Genomic DNA, 21,878 nt, shown 5'->3' on the forward strand with positions numbered 1-21,878 from the left:
CCTTACTAGTTTTTTTTGAGGCAGATCCAGGTAGCAGATGTGGATAATAGTCCCTGTAGACAGATCATTAGTTCATCAACAAACCTTCCAAGTGGATGACTTCGGAGCTTATGCCGAAAGAGTAGTGGCAGTTATCCAGATACTAGGTAAACAATCCTTTTTGCTGTATGTACTCTTTCTTCTACCTCCCAACTGTAATTCCCAGTATCGGTGTTAGAAAGGATGGTCAACTTACAAGGAAGAGGTACTATATGTGGACTTGCAGTTAATTTTTAATGCTTGATTTTTAATCATAAAGTCTGGTGGCTCAAAGTTCTCGTTATGAGTTGTGTGTTTGGTGGCTGGTGAAGGTATGTCCTGGCTACAAGGATTGGCTTAATTGTCTTTAGTGTGGTACCCAGGCAGATTAGCCTTCTCTGAAGGCTGCCAAAATGATGGTCATTTCTGGATCAGTTCATTTAAAACAGTGTTATGTAGCCCTTTCCCATCATGGGTTCTGAAGTGTCTTCCTTGACAAGGGCCATATACTATGTGTTGGTCAGCCTTTGTTAACCTTGAGACTTTGTCCATTTTGACAGGACTGTTAAGCCAAATGTACTGTTTATACATGTTTCAATTAAGATAAATACTCTTTACTACAAAAAGTACTTCAATTCATAGTGCTGTTAAGTAGGAAAGCAGGCTTTTGGTTCTAGTACTAATCAAAAGAAGTTGAGTATTACCTTGTAAGCAAAGTCCTAATATTTGCCAGCACCACTTTTATCTTGAAGGTTTTGGCTCTTTGCACTGACAATGCTTTAGTTTGCACGACTGACTTCAAATACATCCAGTTGGATCTGATCTGTTTGATCTGAAAGCTGGTTTGATCTATAACAAGCACTTAGGAACAGAAAACCTCACCTTAGCTGAAAGACCCAAGATCTCTAGGTCAGACCCAGAAGTCTCATAAATATTTACAACATAGCTGATGCTGTCTTGCAGCAGGAAGACTGCTTGAAACAAGGACATCATCCTCACCATGCTGTCTTTGTTATTCTATTGCTGTTGCAGCAGAAGGTGGGGAGATGATGAAAAGTTTTCTTTTTGAAATGTATAGATTCTTGCTACTACATGAAGTTAAAAGCCAGTGGCATTTCTTTCAGTCTGGCTAGACTGAATAACTTGCAAACCTTGGGTATCTGCCTGAACTGTTAAAAGCTAGTAATCTCCTTAATGATTCAAGTAGTATCATCTGTTTAATAGGAGATCCTTTCTGCAGACCATTCTATTAAGGCTTTTGCATCTTGGGGGAAAGTCATTAGTAGCCACCTAGAATATGGATTCACTAGAAATGTCAGATTTTATTTTAGAAGGTGTTAACTGAGAAATCATTATCGACTGAGACCATGCTTCCTGTCCTGAGTAGGAATTACTACTTGTGAACTAACAGTACTTGGCCAAAATATTCACGGTAGCCAGATGTGCTGAGATATGCATGTTTCTGGATGTTACTCTTCATCTGGCAGTCAAAATCCTGGCTCTGTCCCACTTTGGAGGTAACAGGCTGGAAGAGAGACCTGGATATGAAATTTCTTTAACTAAGCTATGACCCACCTTCCAGTCTTTGGCATTGTGTCTTCCTTTTGTTGGATAAGCTTTGGGAGAGGCTAATCAGAAGAATGATGCCTTCATCTATGTTTGAAACATGACAAACACTGGAAGCTGGCATGTTATACCACTTTAAGCTCTGTTATAGTACATTTGCAGAGAAGGGAGCTATCTTCACTGGGTACTCATGAAATTCTTGCAGGGTCCAGCAGTGACATTAAGAATGTCCCCTTTAACAGGGACAAAAGAATGAAATTCAGGGCCATTCCCTTACCATAAACTGGGGAAGGTCAAAAATGTCAGATTAGCTTGTACTCCTTTCATTTGGGGAAGTTATCTGTACAGTTTAATTAGTACTGTTCTGTTGAAATATGTTAACATAAGTGACTAACTGGACACAGTTGCTGGAGAAGTCTTTGCTCAATGATTTCTGGGGGAAGCAAGTGTTCTTCATAACTAATTTTCTGTGAATGTAGTTATAATGTGAATCTTGAGGGAGCTTTGGTTTTAGGTAAATTGGAACTGTCTTAAACTGCCTTTTCGGATATCAGTATTTATGTAGCAACATTTTACTGATCCATTTGCTTTTTATACTTGTAACTGTATTTAAATTTCCTAAGTCCTTCAACATGGCTTGTGTTAAGGAATACTTAAGAGTAATAGCTTAATGTAGGCCATCATACTCGTTGCACATATCTTTGCAATATGTTGATTCTATTGTCTATCAATACAGTGCATTGTTACAGGTATTTTAAAGGTGATATGATGTATACTTGCTAAACTGCACGGAACAGAATGAAGTACAGCACAACAGTGCAGAGTGCCTGAATTCTGCAGGTCTTAAGAGAATTTGTGGTCACATTTTCACATCTTATTACTGCCCTCAACAGCAGTTTGAATTCTCACTTTCCTAATCTTTTGTGCTTCTAAAGTATTTGCTTGTATATATTGTAAGCTTGGGCCGTAATGGGTGGAGAATATGACAGACTAGGCCTAGAGGCTGTCAAGATGAGTTCTCAGCTGAGTCCTGGATGTGCTTGTCCAGCAAATTCACGTACCTATCAACTTGATATATCAGCACTGCTGCTGAGAATGTCAGAGCTCTGACACTTACTAGGTAGCAGTGCTTCTTGCTTTTGATAAGACAATGCTGCTGTTACTAGCTTTTGAAACAGCTCAGGTGAACTGTTTACTGCTTTTGAGTTGCTGATGATGTGTGCATATGGATAGTTTGCCAGTTAGAATAAGGATTTTTACCTCCCTAGTTTGTGTGAGGGGCTTCAGCAGCTGACTGAGAGCTGACATAATAGATATGATGTAATGCAAGCCAATTTAATAGTATGTGTTCTTGTGCAGAGTAATGCGAAGTTTGTAAGTTCAGGCACATATGCACATCTCACCATTGTGTACATCTTTACATCTTTTAATGTGAGAGAACATCTCGGTATTCTAATATGCTGTAATGTAGTTGCTTTTGTTGCTTATTCTTGGTTGGTGTGGGTTTTGATTGTCCCTGCTCATAGGAGAGACCTTTTTCAAATACTTACTTGGAAGTAAATAGTGCCACCTGTTCAGCTCAGTTTTGCTTTTCCCTTAGGCGTAATTAAAGCAATGCATTTCCTTAATTCTTGACACTAGGCAATTTAAACATTTTAATATTCTGTGTACATATTCTTAACTTATTATGATCAAATTCTTTCATGGTGTGCTATTATACAAATGCCTAGAAATTTTTCAGTTGAAACACTGTTGGGCTTGAGCCTGACAGTTTTCAAAGATCGGGCTTACTGTGTACCTGACAGACATTTAACTTAAGCTGTTGCTTCTGTCCCTTCTGCTAAAATAACTTTCATTCTTTTCGCTGATTAGATGACAAAATGCATGTGTAATTTTCTGCTCAAATTCTGGTTGGGTGATAATCTAATTTATTTCAGACAGTGAACTGCAGAAGCTTAATGTAAAGTGGCCTACTGGAAGTCTTACTATAGTAACATGAAGGAAGGTGATGCTGATTTCTGAGATAATAGAAAAATGAAGTGTTTATGGTATGTCATCAAGCCCATATTCCATGAGAGTTTAGGCAGTTGGAAGAGAACTGATAAAGCAAGTGTTAAACTTCAAGTCTTATCATGTACAATCTTTAAGGAGTGTGCTCACTTGGATTTTTCATGTGCTCTGTATTAGTGCATGCATCTTTACAACTGAAAGGGCTTGAGCTTGCCAGTTTGAAAAAAGCCTACACATGGAAATTGAAAGGAGCTTTGACAGTGCTGGATCTTTTCTCACCAGTTCAATTATTTTGGTGTGTCTCCAAAATCACTAACTTCTGAAGAATTTTGCTTCTGGATAACAACTTTTTTGAATGTGACTACATGTAGAATGGATCCCACAAGGCTTAAACGTATTCCAGAATTGTTCAAGCTGTACAGGCAAGTTTGGCCCTCTGGATTCAATCCCTGAGTTTGGCTGCCAAAGATCATGTTACAAAAAGTTTAGCTTTCTTTAACCAATAGTTCCGCTCAAGGAGAAGAAAAAAGGGATGAGGGTAAGAACTTGACTTCAGCCTTCTGGCTGGGTGCAGCTACTGATGTAGCTAGAGTTGTATTTTTACTTCCATTCTTTGAACAGTTCCCCAGGACTGAGTCATGCAGTTCTCAAGAAGATCAAGTTTTGCTCTTGTTCAAATAAGGGATATCAGTGGTGTTACATTTGGGGAGTTGTAGGATCTAAATCCTAACACGCATGGATGGATCTCTTGCAGTTCTGTGGTAAGATTTGCGTTTACTCTAAAAATTTCTGTTAAGAATTCTGACTTGATCAGCATGTGACTTTTTGGATAGGAACTTCAGGGAGACACTCTGCCCTTTGGCATTATGTAAAGAGCTTTGTTGCTGAGGCCAGAAACTCAAGCCTATCATACAGTTAGTGTCTAAGCTCTGCTAGTGTGTGTAGTATCAAGTAACCCAATAACTTTTTTTCTAATACCTGGTTTAGGGTACTATTTTCTGAAGCTAACTTGAATATTTATGTAGTTCAGGTCTTGGTCAAAGTAAAGTAAAGGCTCACATCTGAAAGGAGTTGATGGCTGGGTGGATAACTAAAAAATAAAAGCTTGTAAGCTACAACTGAGCATAATAAAAAGCTATTTGCTATTTGTATATCATAAGTACCATTGCATCTGTATATATAAATTTTAGATATGGCTATTCTGTGATAGAAATGCTGTGCTGATTGTGCGCACTGCGTACTGTGTCTAGCTCTGTGGCCCACAGTACAAGAAAGACATGGAGATGTTAGAGCAGGGCCTCAAAAATGGTCAGAGGGATGGAGTACCTCTCCTCTGAAGAAAGGCTGAGAGAGTTGGGGTTGTTCAGCCTGAGAGCAGGCTCAGGTGAGATTTTACTGCACCCTTTCAATACACAGAGAGCTTATAAGAGAGATGGAGAAACCCTTTTGACCAGGGCCTGTAGTGACAGGTCAAGGGGCAATGTTTTTACACTGAAAGAGGGTAGATTTAGGTTGGACATAGTGAAGAAGTTTTCTTCTGGTGAGACTATAGAACAGGATACCCAGAGTAGCTGTGGATGCCCCATCACTGGAAATGCTCAAGATGAGGGAGGATGGGGCTTTCAGCAACCTGATCTAGTGAAAGATGTCCCTGCCTGTGGCAGGAGGGTTGGACTAGATGATCTTTGAAAGTCCCTTCCAACCCAAACCATTCTATGATGATCTTAAGAGACACTGTTACCAAGATACCATGGGAATTTGCACAACACACTTGGGAGCCTGCAAAACTACTCAATGTCCTTTCTGGTCTGTGAAATCTTCCCTTTATGAAACTGTCCTATGCTATTCCTGCATGCCCAGTCATTTGCAGCTTTGCTAGCACTCTGTAGCCTGTAGTTTTTTAGTAGTAGTATTTTTTTATATCTCTATGTATTTGTGTTCTTTAGTGAGGGATTCTCTTGTAGTATTGCCAAATACAGCAGTAACAGGAAGTGAAATACTATAGAGATTCTCAGAAGAATATGGGTCTTTGTATACTATTCATATCTAGACTTAGAAAAATAGATGTTTGATACCATAGGATGGACCATCTGTACAGAATTAATTTTTCTTCCTGATTCAAAGTCATAATAAAGCAAATTCTGCATACCAAACTTAACTCTGCCCTTTCTATTGAGTAACATCTAGAAAACATTTTTATCTTGATTATCTGACTTTTCTTTCTAGAAGGTGTTCACAAACTCTAGTTTGTGGTGCCATTTTTGTGACTGAAATTCAGTAATGTGGATATCAGTCTCAAGCGGGATTTTAGGGCTGCTCTTTCAGTGATTTTCAGTGTCAGCCTTGCTGATATAAAACTACTGCTTTCTTGTTCGAGGGGTATTGACTTAAAAATGAGTGGATCCCTGATTTGATTGGGTCCCTGCATTAATGCTTTACATGTGCATGTTTTCTGAAGAGTTGCAAACAAAGCACCTGTAAATGTGTTAATTATAAAATTAAGTCCAGTGCATCCAACTACTGGGCTGGGCAACTCATACAGCTTAGTTGTCTGTGCAGTCTTTTCTAATGTACCATGTTGCTTTCAAGCCTATATGTTGGATTTTGTGGAAAACTCATCCTGAGGACAGCTTTGTCCCTGCAAGGACTTGACTTCAAAGCTTAGTGTCTACTACAGTGCTCAAGAGTGCAGAAAAAAGGGCTAGAATTGCAAATAACCATACCTTCAGTTGTCTCTTATATTCTGAAATACTGTTCAGACTGAGCCTCAGACTCTGTAGCTGCGTTGTCTGACATGTAGGAAAAAAATCAGTTTCATAAAATAAGTATTTAGAGTGCCAGTTAAATACAAAAGTAAATTGCTAGCTGCTAAAAATGATATGCTCTAATAATTTTATTTCAATTGTGTGTTGACAATATAATGTATGGTAACTAAGGATTCTTCATTGGGGGGAAAAGAGCTTTAAGTATGAGGCTAACAACCAAAGTGAGTATAAGCAGCAGGGATACTACTGCAGTGTCTGTTCCCTGAAATGTAGCACATTACTTAATCGTCTTTTTTTGGTGAATTAGCTCTAACTTAAATTCCAACACTTAAAATTGGCAAACAGGGAACTTAATGCTTTTCCTTAGGCATTTGATATGAGCAGTTTTTTCAGTTCTATAAGAATTGTATTGGATGAAGTGTTCTTTTGTTTCATTTGATGTTAAATGCTTCTATCCTTTATTACTAGGACTGGGCTGATGCTAATGTTTCAAGACAAATTGAAGACACTGTACTTTATGGATACTACAGTAAGTATTTTTAACTTTTTTTAAATAATAGGACTTTTAAGTGAAGGCATGAAGCTTTTAGGGGTCATACTGGATTATTCCTTTTTGGTTAACATTAGTCTTACACTAAGTGCCCTTCAGTGAATTTTTTTTACATTAGAGTACCCTAAAATGCAAATATACTGAAGGCCAGTCCATGAAAACGGTAACAGCTTGTGTCATATAATCTACTGTTGATATGTTTACTCTGTGTGTATTTAGAAGCCCATTAAGGGAAACACATGGTTTTGCTGTACCTTTTAAGGCACTTAACATATGCAGCATTATGAAACTTGTGTACTGTGTTAAAGTTTGTGCCACTGAGTATAACATCGGTCTTAAGTGTTCAGATTCAGCAACTACTATATTCAGAGTAAGAGCTACTGTAGAGGAGTATAAAGGAGTTGATTCAAGAGTGGTAATCCTAAACAGAACTGAACCAAAAATTGACTGAAATAAAATCTAATAAAATAAATCTTCACTAAACCTCTGTGTAATGGTTTAGTGCAATGTCCTTATGAAACTTATGAAAATTCTTCTACTAATGAATAGATGTAGGAAGTAGCTATAGAAGAGTGATGCTTACCACAGTTTGAGTGAAATGCCTGCCTTGGTCAATGATACAAACTCAGAGGCAGTTGCCTGCTTTTCATCATGTTTCCAAAGACTTAGTTTTTTGCCTTGGAAGACTATGGGTTGGCTTTTTTTAATAAACTTTTTTAGATATGGAAATATGGTTCTAAATAGTGGACTCTTTTGTTAAGTTACAGAGTACTTATTGCCTGCCAGTGATGTCAGAAACTAGAATGTGGGGTTTCATGCTGAGTAAAGCCTAAAGCAGTAAGAAACTTCTGTGCTTTCAAAATAGAACTTCTTAAATACTAGTTTATCTTCCACAAAGATTCTTCACTACAGGATAATGGAATTGCTTTGCATTGCTTTCTTCTCTAGTTAGGTTGCTAAGGTCTTCTTTAACAGCTGAAGAATTTCAGGACTCCTAATGTGGAATAGTCTTCAAACTCTTTTGTGGACCATTTTCTATAGACTTGTGAGACTGATGGATGAATTTCCATAAGATATTTTGGGCTGAGTCTCTTTTTAAAGTAACATATCTCTTGGTAAATCCTAAACTAATTTTTGGAATAGACTTGACCTTAAACCTGAAAAACTGCTTTTGTTTTTGGCCTGTCTAGACAGGTCTACTTGAAATATTGTAGGACTAATGTTTTATTTCATAGCACATCCTCCAGATGGTGGTAGAGATTTAAAGACTGTTTTTAAAGCATTTTTCTTTTATGATCGTAATTTGAGGAATTGATGCACATTTTTATAACTAGAGCTACATTGAAGTGAACGGCGATGGGTAACTTATTTTTCAGCAGTCTCCATCATTCCTATATAAAAACACAACTTAATGCCTCTCTTGCATCATTAAGTCTAGTCCCCTGCTGCTGTTGCATAGCATAGTGACATGAAAGCTGAGAAGGAATAAGTTAAACAACTCTTCCAGTCTTGTAATACTATTCCATTTTATTTCTACACGTATCCTCTTATATAGGTATTTGGTCTTGGCATTTTTTTTTCTTAAACGGGATGAACGGAACTGAAATCTCCCTTTGTACTTAAGGATATGAATACCAGTACTTCCTTGTATCTCCTGAAAGTGCAGTGATAATTATATAGCTCTTACTTGTCTTCTGTAGCTATGTTGGCAACTTTTACAGTATGAATAATTGGTACACTTGGGTCACTCCCCTTCAATCCAAGCCACTTCCAATTGTAGCAAGAATTTGGAGACTGTGGCTTAACTGTTTTAGAATATTAAGGTTTCCTTCACTACCTGTATTGCAGTTTACTGAGAAAGCTGTCATTATTTGTAGAGAAGATTTTTTTATTGTGAAGTCGTTAGTCCTCATGAACAATATGCTCTCTTTCTCATACCCAGCTGGTTTCTTGTAGACTGATACAAAAGTAGAATGGCTTTGTACTCGTAGAATGATAAATGAGGTAACTTTCAGAATGGAGCTTGAAAAAATTGTTTTGAAGTGGGACTTCAGGAGCCTAAAAGCTTTACTTAGGAAACCAGTCTATTGATTGCTTTGAAGCCATAGTGGCTTAGTGTGTTAATTCCCATAAAACCAGCTCTAGTAGAGTGTCTGCTAGTACTTGAGTGATTGAAGAATGATTGGTGGTTGGCAGAGGGTCTAAAACAGCATGTCAGCTTGTGTTTGGAAGGAAAGCCCTTTTCAGAAAGGTTTATAATTGGAAACGTCCAATGGCAGTTTCTTTACCACAAGGAATCAGGCTAAAACAGTTGATGGTAACCTGGAGCTGTATTCTATAGCTGCTCTTCCTCTAGTAAGTAAATCCTACCAGTTGGAGTCAGCTTTGTTTTTTTTTCACTGTCCTTTTGTCAAGTTTTGTGAATGGTAGAAGGATGCCATCGGTGGATCCCAGTCCTTCTGTGAGGTAGACACATCTCTTGACCTGCATACGTTAAGTGTCTGCCAACTATAGTGTGGCAAGGACTGACTGCTACATTCTGTGGGTATCTTGAGTGTGCTTTAAACTCTGCTAAACTTCTGATTTTCCTTTTTTCTTAAATAGAAGTATTTTAAGTCAGCAATAGTTATTGTATGGTGGTTCCTAGGTTAAACTTAAGAATTTATCCAAAATAGTACTTGCAAAACTCACCCAAGTTATGACATGGAGTTTTGTCTGCCTATTCCAAGTGTTTGATACTGAGTCATTGACAAAAGGACTTGGGCTCTAGGAATTTGTAGGGACAAGTCCAATACAGCTACATGTTTTCATGGACTGGCCCTAGGAGAAGACATGCTAAATACTGTGGAAGACTTGCATAGGTGTACTTGACAAATATTGTGGAAACGCTCTCCTACTTAAGGGTGTAAGATATATTTTTCAAAACTTTTTGACAAGTCAGCTGCCAAACACTTGTAACAGTCCTTTAAAAGCTGAATACAGTGATGTTAATAGCCGTATGTGAAAATAATATTTTTAGTAGTGTTTCTTGAACAGAGTTGAAAACTTTGCTTGCTTGACTTATTGTGTGCTGTTCAGGTGCTTGTGCTATGAATGGCTCTTTCAAAACCTGGTGAAGGCTGGACGAACTATACATCAACAGCCTAAATCCTAAATTACTGTAGCAACAGTATTTAGGTAGTACCAATGTTTGATTGGTGTAGTGGTAAATAGTAGCCTTATTTCACACAGTTTTTAAGTAATCTCTTGAATTTGAGTGTCTTCCCCTTGGGAGAAACACAGATCAGTCCTGTTACCTAAGGAGCTATGGGTGTACCTCATGAGTAAGGTATGCTGAAGTTAACGTAGTAGAACTTGGAAGCGAGGATGTTTTCTGTGCTTACAACGACTTCTAAGGGTTGATTATTCTGATCTTTGGTTAATGATGCGTGTAAGTTGCCTAACTTTCTGGCACAGTGCTGTGTGGATTTAGGAGTAGTCTAAAAAAATCCCAGCTCTTAGATTCAAGAGGCTTAATTTCTGAAAGCATTCACAATATTGAAGCAGTCTGAATACTGTTCTAAGTGTAAGAACTTAAGAGATAAGGTCTAAGAATGCTACACTTCAGAGTTTGAAGTTTTAAGGTGTCTTAGAGCCCTGAGTTTTATGCTCTTTGCAAATGTGAGAGAACTTATGAACTAACCAAGAACTTGTTCCATTTATTATACTGCTATACTAACTCAACACTCGGAAGAGTAGATGCCTCTAACACCTTGAAATACTTTTCCAAAGAATGAATTATGTTTAGAAATAATTTCTCATTCATATTTAGGTTCTAGGTGCTGATCTTTACTTGGCTTCTATACCATGTTCAGTAAAACTGCTGAGGTAGATTTCTTTGAAGCACATGGATACTGTAAGGAGTGCATGCTAACCAAGATAAGAGGCCACAACCTTAAGTTAGAGGTGATTACATTGGTTAGTGGTGGGAAGGCACTAATTAGGCAAATGAGGCAAAAATTAAAAATAGCCAAAGCTCACAAGATTTGTGTGGTCCTGCGTATCTTTATTTACCAACTCAAAGGGGCAACTTTGTGCTTGCACACGCAGTCTTGGTTGTGTGGTATTTCTAACATTTTGAGGGCTTGGTTAACTGGGATACCTTTTCTTGTGGGGTGCTAATACTGTACTGTTCTGCTTGATAGTTTTTAGTCTTCTTCAAAATATCTTAGAGTACAAACATTTCAGTATTGAAGGATTTTGCTAAATAACGATGTCCTGAAGTTACATACTTTTTTGATACAGAGAGCTGAAGATTTAAACTTGAAATTATTGATCTGAAATTGGTCTCCTCCCTTGATATTACTGGCTAATCAGTCTAATTGATTTTGACTAGCTTTCTTAATGTCTTCAAACTTGCCAGTTAGTATTAATGAAGACCAATGTTTTAGTTTAACCCCTCACTTACCTGGCGGTCCTGGTGGGCAGGAAGCTCAACATGAGGGAACAGTGTGCTGCTGCGGCCAAGAAGGCCAACAGGATGCTGGGTTGCATCAAAAAGGGCATCACCAGCAGAGATAAAGAAGTCATCGTCCCGCTCTACTCAGTGCTTGTCAGTCCACACCTGGAGTACTGGGTATGGTTCTGGTCTCTGCTATACAAAAAAGATGTGGACAGGCTGGAAGGGGTCCAGAGAAGGGCCACCAAGATGGTCAAAGGAGTGGGAAGCCTGCGATATGTGGATAGGCTGGGAGAACTGGGTTTGTTCAGCCTTGAGAAAAGGAGGCTCAGTGGGGAGGATCTCATCACCATGTACTAGTACTTAGGGGGCAGCTACAAAGAAGATGGAGACTCCCTTTTTACATGGAGTCACATGGAGAGGACGAGGGGGAATGGAGACAAGTTGCTCTTGGGGAGATTCGGATTGGACACAAGAGGGAAGTTTTTCACAGTGAGGACAGTCACCCATTGGAATAATCTCCCCAGGGAAGTGGTTGACTCGGCCACGTTGGACATGTTCAAGATTCAGCTGGCCAGGGTGCTGGGTTGTCTTGTCTAGACTGTGCTCTTCCCAGAAAGGTTGGACTAGATGATCCCCAAGGTCCCTTCCAACCTGGGATTCTGTGATTCACTTATGTTCAGTGAGCTGGTTTGAAGTCTCTTAAGAACACCTGTGCATCAAAGTAATATGACAATATGACTGTTTTAATTTAGTGGCTACTCAGATATTTGTCTGTTGCAATCTCCAATTAGTCCCCCCTTTAAAAAAGGGATGTTAAGTGATGGTACTATATTGCTATGGCTTGTTCTGTTTTGTGAATTGAGGTCACCAATAACAGAACAGTGCCTTCCGTCTATAATGTACTTTCACTGGTAGTTGAATATCCCCTGAAATGGAGTCCAGTGATCAAAATAGCTTTGAATTTGTTTTAGATTTTTGCATATACCTTTTCTATGAAGAACTTTTCTTATTAGGTGATGTAGCTTGCTTTTATTCACTGTTCTATATGCTACCTCTTCCCCAGTATGCTAGTCCTGCATTTCACCTGCATGCAGATGATTACTTTTAGTCTTTTTATTATTGCTGAATTGGAGGTGGATCTGAAATCCTTAGTCTGAAAGGGTTAATTCTAGAAGTCTTTTGGACTTTACTAGCCAGCATATGAACTACTAGTGTTCTGTAAACTTTTCAATGCTTGAAATTAGAATGAGAGGAAACTAATGTTTGATTACTTCCTTTGAATTACAATGCAGTAAATGAAGTGCCAATGTAACTTCGCCTCTTCACTTAATTAAATTCTTTCTCCTAGCTTTGTACTCCATCATACTGTTCTGCGTTTTTCTGTGGATTCCCTTTGTCTATTTCTATTACGAGGAGAAGGACGAAGACGATGGCAACACGTGCTCAGTAAGTTCACTCTAGCAAACGCACCATGCCATGAAAAGACAAAAGAATACAGGCAAAAATGAAAGCAAGAATGATTTTCTAACTCAGAAATGCTATTAACATTGTAGTATTCCAGTGTATTAGTACAGTTCTAAAATACTGAGGCAGCACTTAATAATATTTACTGTGACATAGTCTAAGAACTGTGGTCTCACATGAAATAGAACTTTAGTGAGATAAGTAATTAACATCTGTATTGCTGTGAATTCTTTAAGCTTCTTAAGAGTTCCTTTGAGCCTGATTTCATATACAGGAAGTTAAAACTTGGGATTTTCCTTAGAATAGAAAACATGTATGAACAGGTTTTAAAGTAGAAGACAGAAAAAAAATATTGATTTTTGAGACAGACACTAAATTTGAGTACCTTCCTTGTAGTGTTTGCATTTTTCTCAAAGTAGGCAGTAGCAATTTACCTGAAGCTAGCACTTGGTTATTTTTGTAATGCACTGAAGACTTTTGCTATGTATGACATTCCAGGTTATACAATAAATACATGCCAGTAATGTGCCAACTTCTCAAATGAAAATACTTTTCTTAAAGAATATTTTCATGATGAATAATCATTAATAATTATTAATAATTATTTCATAATGATGATTTCCCCCCTCTATTCAGTTGTAACCTTACCATGAGAAAAAAGACTTAATATAAAGCATTGGTAATAAGAATTTTCATTGAGTGTTGGCACTGAATGAATGTAACGTTGGCTTCTGACCACAGCTGCTCAAGTACATAGTTTGATGGAAGTGTAATTCAGTGTCATGGCTCATAGGTCTCAAGCTATGAGGCTCTTCAAGAATGTACGCTGACTTTTACCTAAAACTACTCAGTTTTCTGTGGAGGTCCTTTTGTAGAACAGCTGTTATGCTAAGTATGCTTTGCCATAACTTGTTGAACAGGTCAGTTTGGATTTATTTTATGCTAATGTATTAACTTTGTCTTTAATATACAGCAGGTTAAAACTGCACTCAAATATACTCTGGGATTCATCACAGTTTGTGCAGTTCTTCTCTTAATTGGGTAAGTATCTGTATTGACCGTTAACAGGGGATATACTAAATAGAACCCCAAAGAGAACTTTGTTCGGTGCAAGATTAAAAAGGTAGATTACGGTGTACTCAATCTGTATAATGAATATCTAACTTAATTTCTAACAGGGCTTAATTATCTTGGGGATTAGGTACCTGAAAAGTAAGAGTTTAACTGGAAGCTAAAATGGATTTAATTGTGGAGGTACTTGTGCTACCAAGCTCTGCCTGTTTGTGCAGTGTGAATGTCAATCAAGGACACGATGGTTATGACACTTACAACTGTATTGATACCTCAGTGTACAATAGGGAGTAAAATACTCGTTCTTTTCCTATTTTTCTGCCTCTCAAATGCTTTTATGGACATCCCAAAACAGCTTTTAGGTATATGAGTAGGTGTTAAGTGCTTAGTATTTTCCTGATAAGTGGTGTTCTGTGAAGGACATGAGTGTAGTGTGGGGTTATAGTTAACATAGTTGTGCCATCTATGACAAAGGTTTTGCTGGCATTTGTTTGAAAGGCAGACAGTACTGAAGTGGGTGACTTGTCTGCTGGAAGTGTTGTTACTCTGAAACTCTAAGCAGTATTAAAAATTCAATTTAAGATCACTATCGAGCATGACATGCACATCATTATTGAATGTTTCTAACGTATGCTGTGTCATAAGCTTTTCAGCATTTTGACTGCAGCAATAAAGTTGGTAAAAATTTACTAAATGTGTGCTATAATAGTCCATGTCAAAGTACTGGAGTGTGAAGTAGAAACTAGAGTGAAATGTTTCTAATGGTATACCACCTTACCAGAATACTGTTCCAGTTTTATAATAGCTTAAGGTACACTTCTAAAGTCTATTGTTTCAATTAAAAGTAACATTTGTTATTATGAGAGACTGAAGGAGTTTGATTAGCGTAATCATGGTCTAGAAATATCACTAAAGCTTCTGACAAACTGTTTTTCTGTTGGCTCACATCATAAGCATACACATATATACACTGTATAACATATCCAGTGTAGAAACTTTTGCAGTGTCTCTAGTAGGTGTCAGCTGGATCCTCAGTAGCTGTAAGCATGCTTATTCCTCTCCTCCAGTAAGACTGAACTTGGTTCTTGACTTTTAATTGTCCCCTATGCTCTTAGGCTTGTTTTAAAGTTTTCACAACTTGGGAAATTACCGGGTCTTCCCTGACCCCCTCTGGTAGTTTGCCATATGGCAGTGAGATTGACTTGCAAAGCAGACAGCTGTGGTACTTGGCCTGGGACTAAGTTAGTTACTGATCGGTGCTTCTCCATAGGTACAGACTTGAAACCTACTGATCTAAACAGGAGTATCTGCTGCAGGGAGGCAGGACTCCTTTAGACACTGATAGGGATTTTAGTGTTTCTGGGTTCTAACTGAAACAATTTTCTACTATTATACGTATGAGGCTGCTTGCTTGCTTTGAAGAATGAAGAAAAACATGAAATTTGGTTCTAGTATAGTTAAATATATTTTCATAAAAATAGTGGGTGTCTCAGTGTTTATGTACATGCTTGTTATGGAGAAGTTGTCTTAGCTGTCTGCAGAGCAAGGGCAAAGACCAGCCTCAGAAGTCCCAGTGTGATAGGAAAGAGAAGTGTTGGAGTTGAAGCTTCTACATGAGGGGTTCAACTGAATGTGGTAGTAAAGTCCAATCTTGCAGTACTGCCTATACCTGGCAGTAGCAGGAGACTTTCTCGCTGGTGGTCAGGACCAGACCAACATTAAAACAGACTGGAATTTTATGTACTGGATTTAATTTTAGGAGGCTAGGCTTAATGGACTAGAGTACTCATGTATGCAGGTCATGAGAGCAAGAGAGGTTGGAATATTTAAGTGCCTAGCAAACAGTCTGTCTTGTGCTTACATGATTAGTGTCTTATCAAGACAACATCTGTTCTGATTGATTTAGTGAGTAATCTGTATAATTAAAACAGGGTCAATAAATAGCTTGGTTTCTTTAAAGATATGTCTACACAAGAAGTCCCTACCTCCCTCCTGGTAAGTAGTCCTCAAAGAAACCATAAAAAGCTGGATTAAGCTTGAAGTTCAAGAATCCCTTATTCTTACCTGGATGTTTACTTTGCTCCATTAGAGATCTGTGTGACTATTTTGGGAAACATAATATCTGTTTTGGGCCAGGTGATCTTGGAGTTTTCTTCTAAGCGGATAACACAGCTCAGTGAGCAGGATTCCATTGTCTAAATTGTTAGCAGGAGTAGTATTTATACCTCTTACTCTAGTTGTTGGTTACAAAGCCTCTTGCTGTGGCAGAAATGTGCATGTCTGTAGTAGCACTTGAATGTTTTGCACACAAGTAACTTGATGCAGAGTATCATTAAAAGAAAAGTATAGGACAAATTTGTACTGGAATATCTGAAACTAATATTTACTTATAATGCCTTTCCTGTCTTAGAAATTATCTGCTTTCCTTGAATATAGTTTATTTACTCTAAATGCCGTGTGCTGGAGCCAAGGGGCTTAGGATACTACAATCTACACTAAGGCACCCCTATGCAGCAGTCTGGTTTGAACTAAAATATTTGCTTTGGAGGCTAATGAATGTTTGGTTCAAAAAGAATCTTCCCCTGACTGTCAAGGTTTGGAATTAAACTGGTTACCTTAAATTTTCTAGAACCATTAGCTTTTAAAAAGCTATGAATGTATGTCTAATTAGCCTATAAATAATTATACAAATCATAGCAGAACTCACTTTAAGGAAATGAGTTTAATGTGTTAGAAATTATTTTCCCAGGGATGACACTTAATAGCAATCCTTGATTTAAGGATCAAATGTGACCCATATACACCTGTATGTATTAGCCCTGCCAAAAGTTAATAGTTTTAAAGTGCTTGTCTTGCATTTACTTTCCTTGTTCAGTAGCCTAGATATTGATCTATATCTTAATTATAATATTCCCAGGATGTGTTTTAAACAGCATAGCAGTTTGCTTCTGTTCTTAAAATTACTGCAGTTAATTTCATCTGTGTTTAGAACTCCAAGCCTAAGATGTCACATCACTGCTGAACTGCTCTGTTTGCATTAACTGAATTCTCAGCTACAGTTGTAAAACCCTGCACTGACACTTGTACGCTATTCACTTGCTGTCAATTGACTGGCTTGTATTGCATCATAGCGATGACAGGTGAATGGAGTTATTTAGCACAGAAGCTTCTAATTCTGTCGATGGCTACTATGGCCCTCAGGCTGTGCTGACTATTTAATCAACATAGCAAAATAGCCAAGACTTGTCAAATATCTTCTTGCTGAGTGTGCATGAAGAATAGGCTTAAACTGCTGTGTGTTTTGCTGGTGCAATGGATGGGCTGCATTTTAGTGACCCTCTGGGAATGTGGACTGGATGCAGGTTTTTAAATGGCTAGGAATGCTAACTCTGTCTTGTTCTTGTGGCCTGTTAAGCAAGAGGCCAAAAATCTGTTCAGCTGGGCTAGCTGGCCTTCTGGCTAGCTTGCTAATTGAGGGACCTTGTTCAGGAGGGGAAATAAGATTACTGCTTGCTTGGGACTAGTGTGTGAATTTACAGCTATTGCATTCCTTTCTGAGGCCCTTTGTGCATCAAACTTGAACAGGAGGAAAACCAGATGCCCACCTCCTTCAGTCATGATTTAGCTGAGTACTAATTGAAGAGCGTGTGTAATGGATACTGTAGTTTTTGCTCTGATTAGTGTCCTTTGGCATGCTGGGTGTAGGTAGCCTTGGGGAAAAAAAAATTGCTCTTGGAGAGAATTAAAAAAGCAAGTTATAAATATCCTAAGATCTTTTTCCACCTCATTAGTTCACTGCATGTGGTCCACAGATACCGAACTTATACGGATGCTAAAATAAAAGGACTTGAGCCCACTTAGTTTCCCAGAGTCTTATATTTTAACCCTTTTGAGCAAATAAACTTGCAGTTATTTGTGTTGCTATTTTATACATAGAAATTTTGCTAAACTTTGTTTCAATACCTGTCTTGATTTTGCCTGGATGCTATTTTACAGAAAGAATCACTACTAGAGGCAGATACAAGAATAAAAATCTGAAGTCAGCAAGCATGCATCAACTGAAGTAAATGCTAGCCTTAATCTACTTCTTGCACATTGAAGAAGCTAAAAATTGAACATTTTTTGAAGTTAAGACTTTAAGTTTTAAATTTAGCTTTGTTTGCAGAGTACCAGTTTAGTTTTGGTTTTGATGCAAAGGTTAAGTGCACACAGTTAGCTTAGCATTAACCTTTGAAACACATGCTTATGTTCTGTACTTGAAGTTTGAGGCATGCTCTGGGAAGATGCATATGTCTAATTTGTTTATTGGGACTTGAAGCAGGGATCTCATTATGTATTCTTTCTTACAAAAGTCCAAAAGATACTTGTAAGCATTCTCTATGGACTTCAGTTGGGGTTCTTGCATTCTTTACCTAAAAAGTTTTCCTCCAAATCTGACTTCCTTGTGACTTGTAGGTGTTCTGGTTTGTGTCTGGAACCTATGGTTTCAGATTGGTATGGGGGTGATGGTTTTCCAGCTGTTAGAAGACTAGCTGCTTTGTCTAGGAAGATGTTGAAGTGTTACTCGTATTATTGGACTTGGAATGGGGAGACTGATGGCAGGAAACTTTCAGCCAGGGGACTGTGCTACCTGATATTCCTCTGAGCACTCTTTGCTGGTCTCTGTTTATTGGAAGGTCAAGAATATTTAATGAACTTATCCGCAGTTCAGTTCTCTAGACCAGCTACAGAACAAGGAATGGAATGAAGCAGATGTTATTTTAGTTGTAATAATAGAAGATAAACATATCCCTTTATATTTAAGTGCTTGGTGGGGAATCATTGTCTTACTCTAGCTTCCAGAAGCTTGGTTTTATAAGAGAATTTGTCTCAATTGGTGCTTAAAGGCTTTTTGTTCCTCTGCACATGAGTCAAACCATGATATTTAATCAGATTAATACATCCTTTAATGATGCATGAATGTGGAGTCCTTATCTCTGTTAGGACTGGTAAATACAGTCACATGTTCATTGACCTCAGACCTGCCTCTGCACACACTTACCCATGTCCTTTGCTGATCAAAGTACAGGATTTGAGGGGAATGTGAATAAAACTAGGTTTAAAAAATTCTGAATGAAGTATTTAATGTCATACAACTTTTCTTCAGGAGTATTTTCTTAACTTGGAAGTAGAATTGTTTTGATACTTCACTAGAGTAAGATGACTTCTTTGCTTTGTTACAGTGCTTTTGTTCCTTTGGGTATTCCCAATACGAAGAATTCCACAGAGTGGGAGAAAGTGAAGCTCCTGTTTGAAGAATTTGGAAGTAGTCGTAAGTTTGAGATTTGTCCTGAGCTTTGCATAACTTCTACAAACTTATTTTGGCATACTCACCATTGACTGAACAAGAAAACATTCTTGTCAACTTGACTCTTAACTGCTTGCCTACGCCAAATTTTTGCAATGAGATTGTCTTTGGACAAAAAAAAACCCCAGAAGCGTCTTTAAAGTACTGAGAGGAGACACTGACTGTCCCGTTTGACAGCAAGGATTCCAATCTTGAGTCCTATGATATTAATGGTGGGGAGGGAAAGGTACTTTCTTCCATGGAGTCTTCACGCAGCTTTTAAATGTTACTTGGATACCGTGAAATTGGTGAACTTCAGTATGGTGAGTGTGTGTCTTGTCGTATGACAGTTTGAGTGCTTGCCTAATGAAATGTGATATTGCTGTTCATTGTAAGAATAAGACTATTTCATAAGTGGCTTTGTCTGTTTAGGCAAGAAAATCCTATGGGTGTTATGATATTTTCCCTTTTTCTCCTAGTATTGATGTCTTCTAAAACTGTTTTGTTTGCATTTGTTATAGTTCTTTATGCTAGGGCTATAAAGAACTACTGTGAAGACTAAAGTCCATGAAGCTGTATTTATCTTTTAGCTTATGCAGTTCATGTATTTAGGCAGGGTGTTTTCAGAGTAAAGGTGTGAAAAAACTGTTTTGTAAGTGAGCTAAGGCAGACTTGATGACATTTTCCAAATGTGTCCAGAAAAATGGTAACTGGAAGTTATATAACAAACATTAATCCAAATGCATAAATACTCTAATATTTGTGCCTTACTTTTGTTTTGTATTGGAGTATTGGCTTCTGGCTGAATATTTTAAATATAATGCTACAAGCCTTGGTCAAGTCTTGGTCAAGTCTCCATTATTCTAGGAATTCTGTACTGACTGAAAGGTCCCTGCAGTGACACTTGCCAGCTCTGTCAGCATTTGATGTATCCCTTCAGGGCCCATCAACTTTGTATGTCCAGTTTGCTCAAGTAATCTTTAACCTGATCCTCTTCCACCAAAATTACATCTCCCAGCCTTTCTCCGTGGTCTCTTGGGCCTGGGTTTCCTTTAGTCTGGTCTCTAGTAATGACTAAGGCAAGGCATTCAATACCTCATATTTTGCCATGTCCTGTGTTACTAGGGCTCCAGCCCCACTCAGCAGCTGACCCCCATTTTGCCTTGTTATCTTCTTGCCACTTATGTACTTAAAAAAGCCCTTGTTGCCTTTGACATCCTTGTAGAGTCTTTCATTATAATACAGACTGTACTGTAAGCTGTGGTTGCAAGCATAGGAGATGGGGAGGACAAGTCCATAGCTTTTGCCTAATTTTGGATGTTTGCTATTTTCTCTTTGTCTTGCTACACAAAGAGTCTAACTGACAGCATAGAATAAAATTCTTAAACTGTTTGTACAGGTAGTGTCAGTGGTTGAGTGAAGCTGTAAGCTTATTTTTTCTAGGCTACCTTGATTTGGCTGTCAGTTAAATATTCAGCTCTACATGTCCTTGCTATGAAAGTATAGTAATTTCTAGGGAGGTTTAATCATCAAGATGCTGGATTGGGATGTGGAAGTCTGGTTTTGATTTCTGATTCTACCAGTGTTCTCTTGTGACTTAATTTCATAGGATAGTTCAGACTGAAGAGACCTCAAGTCATCTAGTCCAATCTCCTGTGCAAAGAAGGAAGCAGTAAGGTCAGACCAGGTTTCTCAGGGCTTTGTAAGCTAGCTCTTGAAAAACCCCTAAGGATAGAGACTTTCATCTCATGGTGGGGAAAAAAAAAATTGTCTCCCAGACTGTCACCCATTGTTTCATGCTCAACTATATGCACCACTGAAGAGCCTGGGCTCTACCTCTTTGATAAGGAGGCAGGCTAAATTAGGTCTCTCTAAAGATGCCTCTGTTTTAGGCTGACCAAACCTGGTACTCAACTTAGCTACACAGCATGTGTTCCTACCTCTGACCAACTTAGCTCTCCCCTTACCTTGCTTAGAAATACCAATCTTGCCTGTAGTGGGGCCTCAAAACTGGTTGCACTATTCGCTGTATGGTCCTTTCACCTAATAGGTGGGCATGCTGCTGTTGATACAGCCCAGGGAGCTGTTGGACTTCTGTGCTGCCAGGGCACACTGCTGGCTTATCTTCAGCTTGCTGTCTGCCAAGACCCTCTGGGGTTTTTGTAGAGCTACTCCATAGCCAGCAAGTCACCAGTCAGTATTGCAGCAAAAGGCTCTTTCGTGTTTCAGATGCTGGAGAAGAGGATTGAGTTCTTGCCTGTTGTCTTTACTTGTATCTGTTATCCTGGTTTTATATTAACTTACCCTTTTCCTTTGTCTTTGCAGTTAACCCAAGAAATAAAAGATCTTAATTTTGGATGTTCTATGTCTATTCAGTTTGTAGTGGGATTATAAAAGGAATGCAAACTCATCCACTGAGGCAGAGCCTGATAATATACTTCTGGTATACAATTATCACTTTTTCAGTCAGTTAGTTTCTTAATGTTCCATTGAACGTAGTTCAAACTTATTTTAAAATGTTGGTTTCAAATGCATGTACAGGAGGATCATGAAATATGATGTTTAAGTACATTGTGTGATATGTTAGAAATAGGGGTCACTTATGTGTGTTTTCTTCCCCCTAATGTTCAGAACACAAATGAAATTTTCACAAGTACTAAGGGGGTA

The 21,878-nt window shown here is 38.2% G+C and overlaps 1 protein-coding gene across 1 annotated transcript in view; it reads left to right on the top strand.

Annotated features, from left to right (window-relative positions):
• Positions 1-21,878, top strand: part of LMBRD1 (LMBR1 domain containing 1) — a 78,752-nt gene that overhangs the window by 3,229 nt on the left and 53,645 nt on the right. The window contains exons 3-6 of the mRNA XM_064447842.1: positions 6,828-6,888; positions 12,699-12,796; positions 13,788-13,855; positions 19,108-19,196. Of these exons, the coding sequence (XP_064303912.1) occupies positions 6,828-6,888; positions 12,699-12,796; positions 13,788-13,855; positions 19,108-19,196 (316 nt within the window). The remainder of the gene's footprint in view (positions 1-6,827; positions 6,889-12,698; positions 12,797-13,787; positions 13,856-19,107; positions 19,197-21,878) is intronic.

Source organism: Phalacrocorax carbo, chromosome 3 (assembly GCF_963921805.1).
Source record: "Phalacrocorax carbo chromosome 3, bPhaCar2.1, whole genome shotgun sequence".
Lineage (NCBI taxonomy): Eukaryota > Metazoa > Chordata > Aves > Suliformes > Phalacrocoracidae > Phalacrocorax > Phalacrocorax carbo.